The sequence below is a fragment of the Spermophilus citellus genome (assembly GCF_964194105.1).
Source record: "Spermophilus citellus genome assembly, chromosome: 2".
Lineage (NCBI taxonomy): Eukaryota > Metazoa > Chordata > Mammalia > Rodentia > Sciuridae > Spermophilus > Spermophilus citellus.
Genome location: NC_138183.1, coordinates 237762450 through 237776366, shown reverse-complemented (window position 1 = coordinate 237776366; position 13917 = coordinate 237762450). Strand labels below are relative to the sequence as shown.

The window sequence follows — 13917 nt, the reverse complement described above, 5'->3', positions numbered from 1 at the left end:
TTCAACTTTCCAATTAAATTCTGATAATTGGGCTGGGGTTGTGGCTTAGGGATGGAGTGCTCACCTAGCACTGGGTTCAATCTTCAGCACCACATAAAAATGAAATAAAGATATTGTGTGCATCAACAACTAAAAAATTTAAAAAGAAAAAAAATCTGATAATTACTATGTCAGAATGAAATCAATGTTCCTTTTCTAAAAACAATTTATTTAAATAAAGTTTTCCATCTCCATATTTATTCCACATGGTAGATAGCAAGGCATGAGGGAGATCAGTAATCTATCTATAAAGTAGCTTTTTTAGGAACACTGATCATTAATGGTTCTCCATTTTGAACAGCAACAAATAAAGTCCATCAAATTATCTCTTTTAGATACAGTCAGCCTAGGTAATTGAGGTAGACAAAGAGAAAGAGAGTGGTCCTCTGAGCTAAGTCACTGACTTTCTGATGGGATGAGCATCCAAATGTCATCTATTCTGGCCATTCTATGAATCACATTGCCCTGGTCATTTTCTTATTGTATTTTATGTTACAGTTGTCATCTTGTAATCTTAAGAATATTACTTCTATGTGCCTGAATTTCTAAATGTGTAAAATGTGGATACCACTAATAATCTATCTCATAGTTTTGTGAACATTAAATGAGACAATCTACATTATATTCTTAGAACAGTGCCTTACACAGAGTATTTATTATGACAACTATTCTCATCATTGCTTGTTTATTAACTACCTTTCATTAAAACACTAGGTCCATGAGGGCATATAGCGTATTTGTCTTGTTCCCTGATTCTTCCATTACCTAGTACAAATAGGCACATAGTAGGTGCTCGAAATCTAATTACTGAATGAATTCTATCTTTTTGTTTGTTTGTTTGATTTGGTTTGGTACTGAGGCTTTAACCTAGGGTCACTTTACCACTAAGCCACATACCCAGTACTTTTTATTCTTTTTTTTTTTAATTTTTTTTATTGGTTGTTCACAACATTACAAAGCTCTTGACATATCATATTTCATACATTAGATTGAAGTGGGTTATGAACCCCCAATTTTACCCCAAATGCAGATTGCAGAATCACGTCCGTTACACATCCACAATTTTACATAATGCCCTATTAGTAATTGTTGTATTCTGCTACCTTTCCTATCCCCTACTATCCCCCCTTCCCTCCCCTCCCATCTTCTCTCTCTACCCCATCTACTGTAATTCATTTCTCTCCTTGTTTATTTTCCCATTCCCCTCACAACCTCTTATATGTAATTTTGTATAGCAATGAGGGTCTCCCTTCATTTCCATGCAATTTCCCTTTTCTCTCCCTTTCCCTCCCATCTCATGTCTCTGTTTAATGTTACTCTTTTCTTCCTACTCTTCCTCCCTGCTCTGTTCATAGTTGCTCTCATTATATCAAAGAAGACATTTGGTATTTGTTTTTTAGGGATTGGCTAGCTTCACTAAGCATAATCTGCTCTAGTGCCATCCATTTCCCTGAAAATTCTATGATTTTGTCATTTTTTATTGTTGCATAGTACTACATTGTGTATAGATGCCACATTTTTTTTATCCATTCATCTATTGAAGGGCATCTGGGTTGGTTCCACAGTCTAGCTATTGTGAATTGTGCTGCTATGAACATCGATGTGGCAGTATCCCTGTAGCATGCTCTTTTAAGGTCTTCAGGGAATAGTCCGAGAAGGGCAATAGCAGGGTCAAATGGTGGTTCCATTCCCAGCTTTCCCAGGAATCTCCAAACTGCTTTCCAAATTGGCCGCACCAATTTGCAGTCCCACCAGCAATGTACAAGTGTACCCTTTTCTCCACATCCTCGCCAGCACTTGTTGTTTGACTTCATAGTGGCTGCCAATCTAACTGGAGTGAGATGGTATCTTAGGGTGGTTTTGATTTGCATTTCTCTGACTGCTACTTTTTATTCTTTATTTTGATACAGGGTCTCACTAAGTTGCTTAGGGCTTCACTAAGTTGTGAAAGCTGGTTTCAAACTTGCAACCCCCCTACCTCAGCCTCTGGAGTTGCTGGGATTACAGGCATGAGCTACCATACCCAGCTGTCTGTGTTTTCATCCTTAAAATAAACCTCCATCAATGAAGGTAATCTGTGTACTTCTTTTCCTTGCAACAGTCATCATCAAACTTTCACCAAGAAACTAAAATCCATCATTTAAAAAAACAAAAACAAAAACAAGATAACTTGATCATAAGAAAGAGCCCTCCTGGGCCCACTGACCAAGACCACAGAGTAATCACTCTTTTCTATATTAGTATGTGGAGGTCAAGCTCCCTGATGCCACAGGGTTATAACTATCAATTTAGCCTGTGAAGAATGGTTCCCAATTCTGATAGGAATTCTCAGATTTCAGCCTGTTTTTCTCCCATCATTATTTTCCAATGTCTTAAAAAGCCACAAGAACCACAAGAACCTGGTCGTACTCTGCTGTGGTCTCTAAGTCACAGCCACTCCAGCCTCATTTTCTTGGATGCACTCCTTCAGAGGGCCTGACCCAGCACTGACTTGGTCTATTCTTAGAGTAGCACCTTTAAATATTAATTTCTTTTACCTTCCCCTGGTTGAAGGACAGAACTCAGAAGTAGAGGTTACATATAACATAAAAGAAAATGCTCTGGAATTTAGTACCCTTCTCTCAAGAGTGTCCAGAGGAATCTGACCTGCAGACCTAACTGTCTTGCAGACATACACATAGTGCTGCTCAGCCCCTTGTGTTTTACATTTCATCCATATTTGCTGGAATAATCATGAACTTGTTTGAAAACACAAACAACCAAGGGATAACAGTAAAGGTGAGAGGGCAAGCACTTTAAAGAAGAAAATCAACAAGGCTGGGGCTGCAGCTTAGTGGCAGAGCACTTGCATAGCTGGCATGAGGCACTGGGTTCGATCCTCAGCACTACGTAAAAATAAACAAATAAAATAAAGGCATTCTTTCAAAATACAACTGCAAAAAAACTTTTTTTAAAAAAGAAAATCAACATAAAAACCCCCCAAAAACAATTTCAAGGAGTAACTCTGCCATTGTTTAAAGGTTAAATCACCCATCATTAAATGTATGAAAAGGCATGAACTTAAAACTGCAAGAAGTGTACAGTTAACATATTTTTTTTTTTAAATCAAGCTTCCTGCTATTTAGAGATAGGTCCAACTGTATCCCCCAAAAGGCCAATACTAAATATTTAAATGGTAATGAATTGAAGTCACTGGAAAAGGATATAAGTTTACAGAGTATCATTCATAGGGAAAATTCAAGAATTGCAGAAATTATAGCTAGCAGAGATCTCAAATTTATCAGGGTAGGCCTCCAGCAACATTAGGCACTAAAATGATGTGAAGGCAGTGGACAACAGTGGAATTTGCAGGCAAACTCCTAACTCTGACACTTACTAGCTTGTGAACTTGAAGAAGTTCTTTAAAGCATTGCATCGAGGAGTCTCAGTTTCCTTATCAATGAAATAGAAATAATAATTGTACCAATACCTCAAAGAATTGTAGTGGATGAGACATAGCATGAATTTAATAAAAACTGCCCATTATAACATGTAATTATTATATTATTAATATAAGCATGTAAAGCTTTATTAAACCTCTTTCATAGATGAGGCAACTGAAGCCAGTTTTCAGAAATGTGCCTAAGGGCGCAGAGAGAGAATTTATAGGAATAAGGAGCTCAACTTTCTCCTATGAATCAATACAAACTGGGGGCCTGAAACAGAAGGATTTTCACTAGCTAAATCTTTATAGTCAAAAGTAAAATCAGGAGCTTCTAACAATCAGGATCCCTTGCTTACCAAATGCTATTTCTTCTACTTCCCATTCTGTCATATAGCTAGAACTTTTTAGTATTAAAAAAAAAATGTCTTTGGTCAGGCACAGTGGCACATGTCTACAATCCCAGTGGCTTGGGAGGCTGAGGCAGCCTCAGCAACTTAGCAAGGCACTAAGCAACTTAGTGAGACCCTGTCTCAAAATAAAATAGAAAAAGGGCTGGGGATGTGGTTTAGTGATTAAGCACTGCTGGGTTCAATCCCCGGTACAGGGGGAAAAAATGTCTTTGTAGCTTTGATGCTGGCATGCCTTTCACTTCTCAAAATAACTTAACCTCAGGCCAATCTGATGTCTTAGAGTTATAGAAGTGTCAGGTATATTCCACTCACATACATTATGTAATTTTTAGTTTCCTGGGAACCAGAAGCAACTTACTTGGCAACTAGATTTCTCTCAGTAGTGTAAAAAATCTTTAAAAATGTTTCAGTAGTATAATTGCAGATGAAATCTATCTATAGTTAACAGCATTCTAAAACAGCTATAAATCTCACTACTAGTTCTCTAGAGTTCAGTATCAGTTACATAGACCAGTGGGGTTCACTTGCAGTGCTAGTCACAGCTTCCTAAAGAGCAGAATACAGTGTTCTACTCCCTAAAATTAACAACAGAGAGGGGAAAAAACAAACAAACAAGAAAAATAGTCCTCATTATAATAAGATCAAGAAAAAGAATAGATAACATGTTATAGCTTAAAATATAGATACAGTTAGAGCAAGAAATATTTACCTAACATTTATTACATGTTATGCACCACACCAAGTAATAGGCAAACAGAGATGAAGAAGAAATGATGCCAGCCGTTAAGGAACCACAAGAGAAAAGACCTCTAAAGGAAGTGGGGTAGGGTGGTTAAATGAAGAAAAGGCCAGGAAGAAGCCTTACCCCCAGAAGAGTCATATTTCACTTGGCAAGGAGCCTTCTGAGTGCTGGTACAGATTAAATGGCCTAGAAACTTGACCCCTGGCTTGTCAGTTCTGTAAAAGCAAGCAAGGCTATTCAATCTTAGCCTTTATTCCCTGCCCACCTCACTTGCTTCAGTCCACACCATGAGAACAAGATTCCTTTCTGTACTTCATCCTCCTTTAGAAGGCTGGGAGAAGCAGCTAGCCCTCTGCCCAGAAAGTTTGTTTTCCCAAGAACTTAAAATTCAAATCCATTAGAGCTCCAGTTCATTATTCTGGAGGCTGAGGCAGGAAGATTACCAAGTTTGAGGCAACTCTGGGCAACTTAGCAAGACCTTGTCTCAACATCAAAAAATTAAAAAGGTCTGGAGGCAAGCTCAGTGATAGAGTGTCACTGGGTTCAACCCACAATACCAAAAAACAAAAAGCAAAAGAAGGGCTGGGGTTGTGGCTCAGTGGTAGAGTGCTTGCCTAATGTGTGAGGCACTGGGTTCAATTCTCAGCACTGCATATAAATAAGTAAAATAAAGATCCATTGACAACTAAAATAAAAAGACCTAGGGAGAGTACAAGTGTTCTTCTTTTTTTTTCTCTCTTTTTTTTTTTTTTTAAGAGAGAGGAAAGGGGGAGAGAGAGAGAGAGAGAGAGAGAGAGAATTTATTTATTTATTTATTTTAGTTCTCGGCGGACACAACATCTTTGTTGGTATGTGGTGCTGAGGATCGAACCCGGGCCGCACGCATGCCAGGCAAGCGCGCTACCGCTTGAGCCACATCCCCAGCCCTACAAGTGTTCTTCTAACAGAAACCCAAGTATAGACTTTAATTTTAAATAAATTTAAGAACTTTTAATTTTAAAAAGAATAGCTGTCTAATCCCCAATGAGAACCTGGAGGATAGATGGGGGGCGGGGAATCTATGGTAAAGGAAGATAGACTTCAGTTCATAATTCACCTTAACAGGAAGCCTATAGAGGTTATTCTTCCTGTCTTAGAATGTTCCCAAAAAGCCAGGAAAAAAAGGAAAGAGAATCCAAGAGATTATATAAATATATGATGGCATATTGGCCATAAAAATAATGGTTTGTATTTCCTTTTTTTGGTACCAGGGACTGAACCCAAGGGCACTTAACTACTGAGCCACATCCCGGCCCCTTTTTTAAATTTTTTTTTGAGACAGAGCCTCTCTAGGTTGCTGAGTCTGGCATTGAACTTGTAATTCTCCTGCCTCAGCTTCCTGAGCCACTGGCATTACAGGTGTGAGCCACCAAGCCCAGCTAACACTTTGTATTTCTTAGCACATCTTTTCATGAAGATTAAGAGAATTTTTTGTTCATTAGTTTGTTTGTTTGGTGTTGGGGATTAAACCCAGGGACTTGCATGTGCTAGGAAAGTGTTCTACCACTGGGCTACAGTTCAAGTCTTGTTGAAAATTTTTATTTTAATAGAAACAGGGTCTCACTAAGTTGCCCAGGCTGGCCTTGAACTTCAGATCTCTTGTCTCTACCTCCCAAGTAGCTGGAATTATAGGTGTACGCCAACATGCCTGTCTAAGATTAAGGTGTTTTTAAAAAGTGATTATCTCATTCAGCCTAAAAACAGTTCTGTGATATTCTAAACATAGTAACCATTTTGACTTTTCCATAGCTCAGTCATAATTTTTATTTATTTATTTATTTGCAGTACTATTTATTTATTTATTTGCAGTATGAGAGACTGAACCCAGGAATGTTCTACCATTGAGCTACATTCCCAGCCATTTTTATTTTATTTTGAAAGAGGGTCTCACTAAGTTGCTGAGGCTGGCCCCAAACTTGCGATCCTCCTGTCTCAGCCTTCTGAGTCTTTGGTATTAAGGTGTGTAACACTGCACCCAGCTCCAGGCATATTTCACCCTGAAGCATGACTCTTCAAACAATATAATCTATGAAAGATGTATCCCTCTAGAAATGCTCATAAATCATTAAGTGATTTGTATGACATCCTACAGAAAGAAAACTGCCCAGGAACACCATTTTAAACAATTTCATGACAAAAGTAAGCCATGAAAAAGAGAGACTAAAGGATCACCAACTAAAGGAAATCAGAGTGAATATTATGAATAAAGGAGAAAGTTAAAAACTATAAGAGGAACCTGAAGAAACAGGTTTAATAGATCAAACAAGCAGTTGTTAACTACTATAGTCATAACCATCCTCAAGACATATCACTGGACAAAACTAGCTGCATGAAAGGCATGCTCCCAAACATGTCAGGCAGACTTCAATCAACCTTCGAGAACTAAACATTCGCTGCCACTACATAATCATCATTGTTCTGCTCTATTCTTCATGTATCCTGCCTGCTTCCAAGTACCTCTTTTGGGTTCGCCCTTTTAACAAAGCACTCATGTACTTACTATTCAGTGAAGAACCTGGCAATGCCATACTGGCTAATATCCTCCCTGTTCTCTAGCAGTTGGCACACTGCATCCTCCATGTACGTGAGGACATGTCGCTGGGCTGCAAACAAAAAGCAAGAGAGAAAGAGAAAATGAGAGAGATTTTTTAAAGATCAGTAACGTTCTTCCAATTCCAGTAGGAGGCCTTACAAGTCAATCAAGGTGAGCTCTACCCTAGGAAGTGGACTGGAATAGGCAGTCCTAACTGGCCCTAACTGAGCTATGATCTCAATGGACCAAATAGGGGATGAACAAACGTGAAGAACACAAGCTACTGTCATCTGGCTCATGGTTAGTATCAGCATCAACCTTTCATTCTTCTTTCAGTGAGGAAGACGCTTCTTTCAGTGCTGAGGTGCTTTAGCACCGCTTAAGAAATACACCTGGAAGTTCTTTTCTTTACTCCTCTTCCACCAAGTTCCCTCTGCCACTTCTGCATGTTCAAAACCTTATTCTAGGAATTCCATTCCTGAAGCCAGGATGATCTGACTGTAAAGAAAACTTAGTTCTTTAATTTTAAAAAAGTTACCGAAAAAGGCTAAAGACCATGGAAATTCCAAAACTGTGGTGTAAGTTATGACACTGGTAAATAACAACAGCATGAAATCTGGGTAGCTCAATTTATTACATATAATATTTTCTACATTTGTTGTGACTGAGAAATGTGTCAGTTAACACTGGGCTTGTAATACAGAATGTGAATATTACAGCTAGACAGACTTGGGTTATTTTTTATTGTTACATTATATTTAATAGTGGGATTCATTAAGTCATTATCAGATCTGGGTTGAATCATGGCTCTGTCTTTTATAACTTAATCTGGGATAATTACTTTAGCTACACCTGTTTTCTTCTATATCAAGTGTGAAAAGCAATACAATTTCAATCTATTTCTCAAAGTATAATCAATCTCTTGATCTGACTAGGATTCCCAATTAAAATGCAGATTTGTAGACTTAGGGATCATAAACTTCTAACTGGATCCCAGTAATTTTTAATAAATACCTTTGGTGTTTCTTATGTGCTCTGAAGCTTAAGAATCATTGCTTAAGAACATGGGCTTTGGAATTCAGGGAGACCCAAGTTCCATTTTCAGCCCTACCATTTCCTAGCTGTGTGACACTGAACAAATTATCCCCAAGCCTATTTCCTCCTTGTAAAATGTGAATAATAATCCTACCTCACCTGCCAAATAGGGTTTTAAAAATTAAATAAAATAAGGTATGTAAAACACCACAGTGCCTAATGCGTACTACATACTTGATACATTTTCTTAAAAGTCCATCAGAGGGGCTGCAGTCGTAGCTCAGTGGTAGAGCACTTGCCTAGTATGTGTGAGGCACTGGGTTCGATCCTCAGTGCCACATAAAAATAAATAAATAAAATAAAGGTATTGTGTTCATCTACAACTAAAACAAATTATTTTTTTTAAAAAGTCCATCAGAAGGGCCAGGATTATACCTTAGTGGTAGAACATTTGTGTAGCATGCATAAAGTCTTGAGTTTATTATTATTACCTAGGAGGAGCAGGGAGCAAGCCTATCAGAAAGGGTTATTGGGATTTACTAATAAATAATAAAAGCTGGAGCTTCCTATATAGCAGGGCTCAGCTAATGCTTCTTCTACTTACCCTGAATTTTATCTTTAGTTATGACAATTGTATCCTGACATACTTTACAAAAGAGCTTCCAATTCATGTTCACATCCGTCACCCAAAAATTAGAAAAATACTTTATTCTGGAGCAATAAGACCAATTCAAAAGTAATGAATATCCTGCCAAAAAGAAATTCTAAGAAGTTGCTGCCAAGGTTGATATTTGCTTAAGTATAGTTTCATTCCTCAGGAAAATATGGAAAGATTACCTAAAATTTGCAAAAATGTATGCTTCAAAAAACTATTTCTGTGGAGGAAAAAAAATCTTTACCACATGTATCTAAAATAGAGCAATGATCTCCAGGATATATAAAGAACTCAAAAAACTTAACCCCCACAAAACAATCAATACATGGGCTAAGAAACTGAACAGACACTTCACAGAAGAAGAAATACAATCAATCAACAAACATGAAAAAATGTTCATCGTCTCTAGCTATTAGAGAAATGCAAATCAAAACTACTCCAAGATTTCACCTCACTGCAGTCAGAATGGCAATTATCAAGAATACAAGAGGACTGGGGATATAGCTCAGTTGGTAGAGTGCTTGCTTTGCATGCACAAGGCCCTGGGTTCAATCCCCCAGCACCACAAAAAAAAAAAAAAAAGAAAGAAGAAAAAAGAAAAAAAGAAACAATAAGTGTTGGCAAGGATGTGGGGGAAAAGGTACACTCACACAATGCTGGTGGGACTGCAAATTGGTGAAAACACTATGGAAAGCAGTATGGAGATACTCCAGAAAACTTGGAATGGATCCACCATTTGATCCAGCTATCCTACTCTTCATTTTATACCCAGAAGACTTCAAATCAGCATACACAGTGATGCAGCCACATCAATGTTTATAGCAGCTCAATTTACAATAACTAAACTATTATACCCTTCAACCTAGATACTCTTCAACAGATGAATAGATAAAGAAAATGTGGTACACATACACAGTGGAATATTGCTTGTCCTTTAAAAAGAATGAAATTATGGCATTTGCAGGTAAATGGATGGAACTAGAGAATACCATGCTAAGTGAAATAAGCCAATCCCCAAAAAACAAAAGCCGAATGTTTTCTCTGATAAGCAGATACTGATCCATAGTGGGGTGCAAGGATAGGGAAGAATGAAGGAACTTTTTAGTTTGTGTTGAGGGGAGTGAGGGGAGGGGTGGGGCTGTGATGATGGGAAGGACAGTAGAATGAGACAGACATTACTACCCTATATACATGTATGATTACATTACTGGAGTGACTCTGTACCATGTACAGCCAGAGGAATGAGAAGTTGTGCTCCATTTGTGAACAATATGTCAAAATGTAGTCTACTGTAAATTAATTTTAAAAAACCCAAAATACTATTTCTGAAATCCTGATAGTCTAGTGAAGTTCATAAAACAAATCCACCAAGCCTTCTTCATCTGACAATAGTGACCCAGGGTTTCACCATGTTTGCACCAGCCTGAAGTCCAGAAAAGCAACATGGTCACATTTTCCATGAGTTGTCTGTCTTACCTGTATGAAGTACTTCCTCAAACTAACAACTATCATCCACTGCAAACTGCCCTTCCCCCAATAAAAGGATGTCAAAACAAAACAAAACCATTGCTTCAATGACTCAATTCATCCAACAGGAAAACTGTTTCTTTAAGAAATGGCCCAAAGGGATGGGGACAGAGCCCAGTGGAGAGAACTTACCTAGCATTGGGGAGGCCCTGGGTTCGATTCCCAGTACTGCAAAAACATAGCAACAACAACTACAAAAAGGCCAAAACTGGGAGCTGGGGGTGTAGTCGGCGGCAGGGCATGCACTAGCAGGAATTAGGCCCTGGTTCCATCCCGAGCACTAAGAAAAGAAAACAGTAAAAAAGAAAAAAGCGCCAAATCTGAAAATGAAGCTGTTTGACAAACGTGCCAATAATTATTTTCAAAATACCAATCATTATAACTAAGTAAATATTAAACTGGGAAGAAAACATGGCCAAACAGTAAAATCAGCTGTATTTTCACCTTGTGCGCCCCTTCCTTCCTCTACCCACGTACCCTAATCTGACAAAAAAAAATTCCTTCCTTGGGCAATATGGCCTTTTTATGACTTACCTCTACCTAAGGCTAGTACAGGATTTTTTTTTTTCTTCTTGATGGTAGAAATGAAAGAGATCCACTTAGAAGCAAATCCTGCTGCTTCTCCTCCCTTGCTCCAGGGACTAAAAGTTAGTGTGAAAGCCCTTTACACAGGAAATGTTTTAGAGCAGTTAGAATCAAAGCACTTTTGTCATCCCAGAAATTAAAAAAGGAGGTATTTTTTGGAAAATAGATTACACTAAAAAAAGAGAGAGAAAAGAAAGAAAAATAAAGGACTATACCCGTTTCACATTTATTTGCCAATCACACATTTACTTTAATATTACAATAACAGCTGCCTTTTTTGAGCCCCTGTGCAACTTATTGAACAATGGGCCAGAAAATGTGCTGAATGTTTTATACACATTATTTAATTTTCACAACAATCATATGATAGGCATTTTTACTTTACAAATGGGAGAACTGAGACTTAAAAAATTAATTGGCTCAAGATTACAAAGCAAGTAGAGAGGCCAAGATTTAAACTAAGGCTTGTCTGATAACAAGAATCTGTGCTCTAATACACCGCCTCATCATTAACACGTTATAATCCCATGAGGGAAGCAAAAATTATCTTCATTTTACAAAGAGCACAAAGACAGGTATGTACGGTAACAGTAAGATCATCTGAGATATACGGTCTTTTTGTGTCTGTGTGAATTTCTGCATGTGTGTATATGCATGTGCACGTGCATGTCTTTCTGTCCTGTCCCCACCTGCATACCATTTGTGTGAAGTTAGAACTTGTCCCCAAATTTCAAAGTTTTTTTTACCCCACCACAAAGTATTCACCCCACCCATTTCCAGTTCACAAAGTGGAAACAGGAAGTCCTGGTGCTTTTTTAAGCTGTGGGTGGTGAAGAGAAGGAGCTATGAGCTGCAAAGGTAGGGAAAGGCTCCTTTCCGTGAGAATTTCACACCAGCCAACAGCCAAGTGTGAAGCTCTCTCTAATTGCTGCTCCTTGGTGGTTTCTTTCACCTGCAGTTCTTATCAGCCAAATATTCCCTCTGTGGTTAAGTGTACCACCCAGCCCTGGAAAATCCTTACAGTTTATCAAACTTCAATGAGACAGAAGTTCAAAGCTCTTGCCTGGCAATAAAACATGGAGAGTGTCATTTTATATTATTTTTTAAATGCAAAGGAATAGGCTTTAATTTATGTGAATGATTAAAGAATTAAAACAGCACACCTGCACCCCTGGAGGGCAAAGATACCTGCCCACCTTAGCTGCCCTCTTAGAAAAAGGAAAACCATTCGAGATGGGCTTTTCCTCTTCAGCTTCACCTCACTTCCACAAGATCAGGGTTAATCTTCCAAGATGTACCAATGAGGTGCTGAAATCCGCACTAATACCCAGCTGCACATGTCTTGCTCAGATATCATCACTGTCTGAGATAAGCATTTTATAGGTTCATCATACTACACTGAAAAAAAGCTAAGGGAAATGTAAAGAAACACTATGATCCTTATATGAATCAAGCAAAATAAGGTAATTGTAGATAAGAAACTTCTGGGTTCTGTTGATGTCCCCTATGCTGATCATTTAATCTCTTTATATCACAGTCACTCCTGCTTTAAAAGGGTTGTAATACCAAGATTATGTTTGACAATAAATAAGTGCCTTAGAAAACATCTTATAGGGCTGGGGTTGTAGCTCAGTGGTAGAGCACTTGCCTAGCATGTCTGAGGCACTGGGTTCGATTCTCAGCACCACACTAAAAAAAAATATATACAATGTATATGTATTGTCTCCATCCACAACTAAAAAATACATAAAAAAGAAACCATTTTATATACACAAAAAGTAACATATTAATGATTGTATTATTGCTATATACTGACTACAGATTAAAACAGCATAGTAATTTATTGCAATGGTTAAGAACATGGGCCCTCACCTGTATTTACTTTCTAGCTCAGCACTTACTGTGTAACTTTATGCTAGCTACCCAATCTCTCTGCCCTTTCTGTGAAGTTGAGGCAATAGTAATACCTACCACTAAAGATCATAGTAAGGATAAAATTATCTACAATAACAATCCTAGCATAGTACTTGGCACATAGTAAGTGCTCAATAAATATTAGCCCCCTACCCAACTACTTAAAGTTCTATTCATCCAACCAATACTATTTCCAGGTTATATTTGGATTTTGTATAATCCTATGCCTATAATGACATATACACAATCACATACACATTTTAGCTATAGCTTTTAAACTTGTGGGAAGCATTCACTTATTAACTGCTAATTATTCAGGGGGCCCTAATTTATATGGGGAAAGTCCAAAACTATTTCCTTTTACTCTCTTCCCAAGCATAAATACCATCAAAGTGTAAGCTGTTTATTTCGCAATTAAATAAAGGGTCCCATTTGGAAAATTTTGCTTGAGGGATCTAGAATTTCCACATGCAACATCAGTTACACCCCTTTTATATTTTAAATTATTATTTAAATAGAGTCTCAATGCTAGAATAAACAAGTCTCAGTGGAAAAATATTCATGAGTTCCTAGATGTGATATTAACAGATACAAGGGCAATCAATAGCAGTGTGAATGAAAATCAGAGTATATACATATATTCAACTTTAACTTTAAATGTGACTTTTTCCCTTACCTGCGTTTTGCTTTTGGATTTTTGTTGTTGTTGCTGTTGTTTGTTTGTTTGTTTGTTTGTTTTTGGTGATACTGGGTATGAAACCCAGGGGTGCTCTATGACTGAGCTACATTCCCAGCTCTTCTTCATTTTGAGACAGGATCTCACTAAATTGCTGAGGCTGGCCTAGAACTTTCCATCCTCCTATATCAGCCTCCAGAGTCACTGGGATTACAGGCATGTACCACTGAGCCTGGCACCAGAATCTTTCTGAGACACATTTTGGTCTCTGAGGCCTCTTGAGATTCAGACGTTGGCTGGCACAAATGAGTGTATGTTGAGCTAAATTAAAACTGTTC

At 37.9% G+C, this 13917-nt stretch overlaps 1 protein-coding gene across 4 annotated transcripts in view; it reads right to left on the bottom strand.

The window, feature by feature from the left end:
- The window catches only part of CSTPP1 (centriolar satellite-associated tubulin polyglutamylase complex regulator 1), a gene marked incomplete at its 3' end in the record, with an annotated part of 190906 nt that overhangs the window by 143521 nt on the left and 33468 nt on the right, over positions 1-13917 (bottom strand). For 3 of the 4 annotated variants that reach the window (XM_081282728.1, XM_081282730.1, XM_081282727.1), the window contains one exon: positions 7155-7257. In XM_081282728.1, the coding sequence (XP_081138854.1) occupies positions 7155-7257 (103 nt within the window). Of the gene's footprint in view, positions 1-7154; positions 7258-10536; positions 10685-13917 lie in introns of all 4 variants that reach the window. The other variant, XM_081282729.1, reaches the window with a different exon arrangement.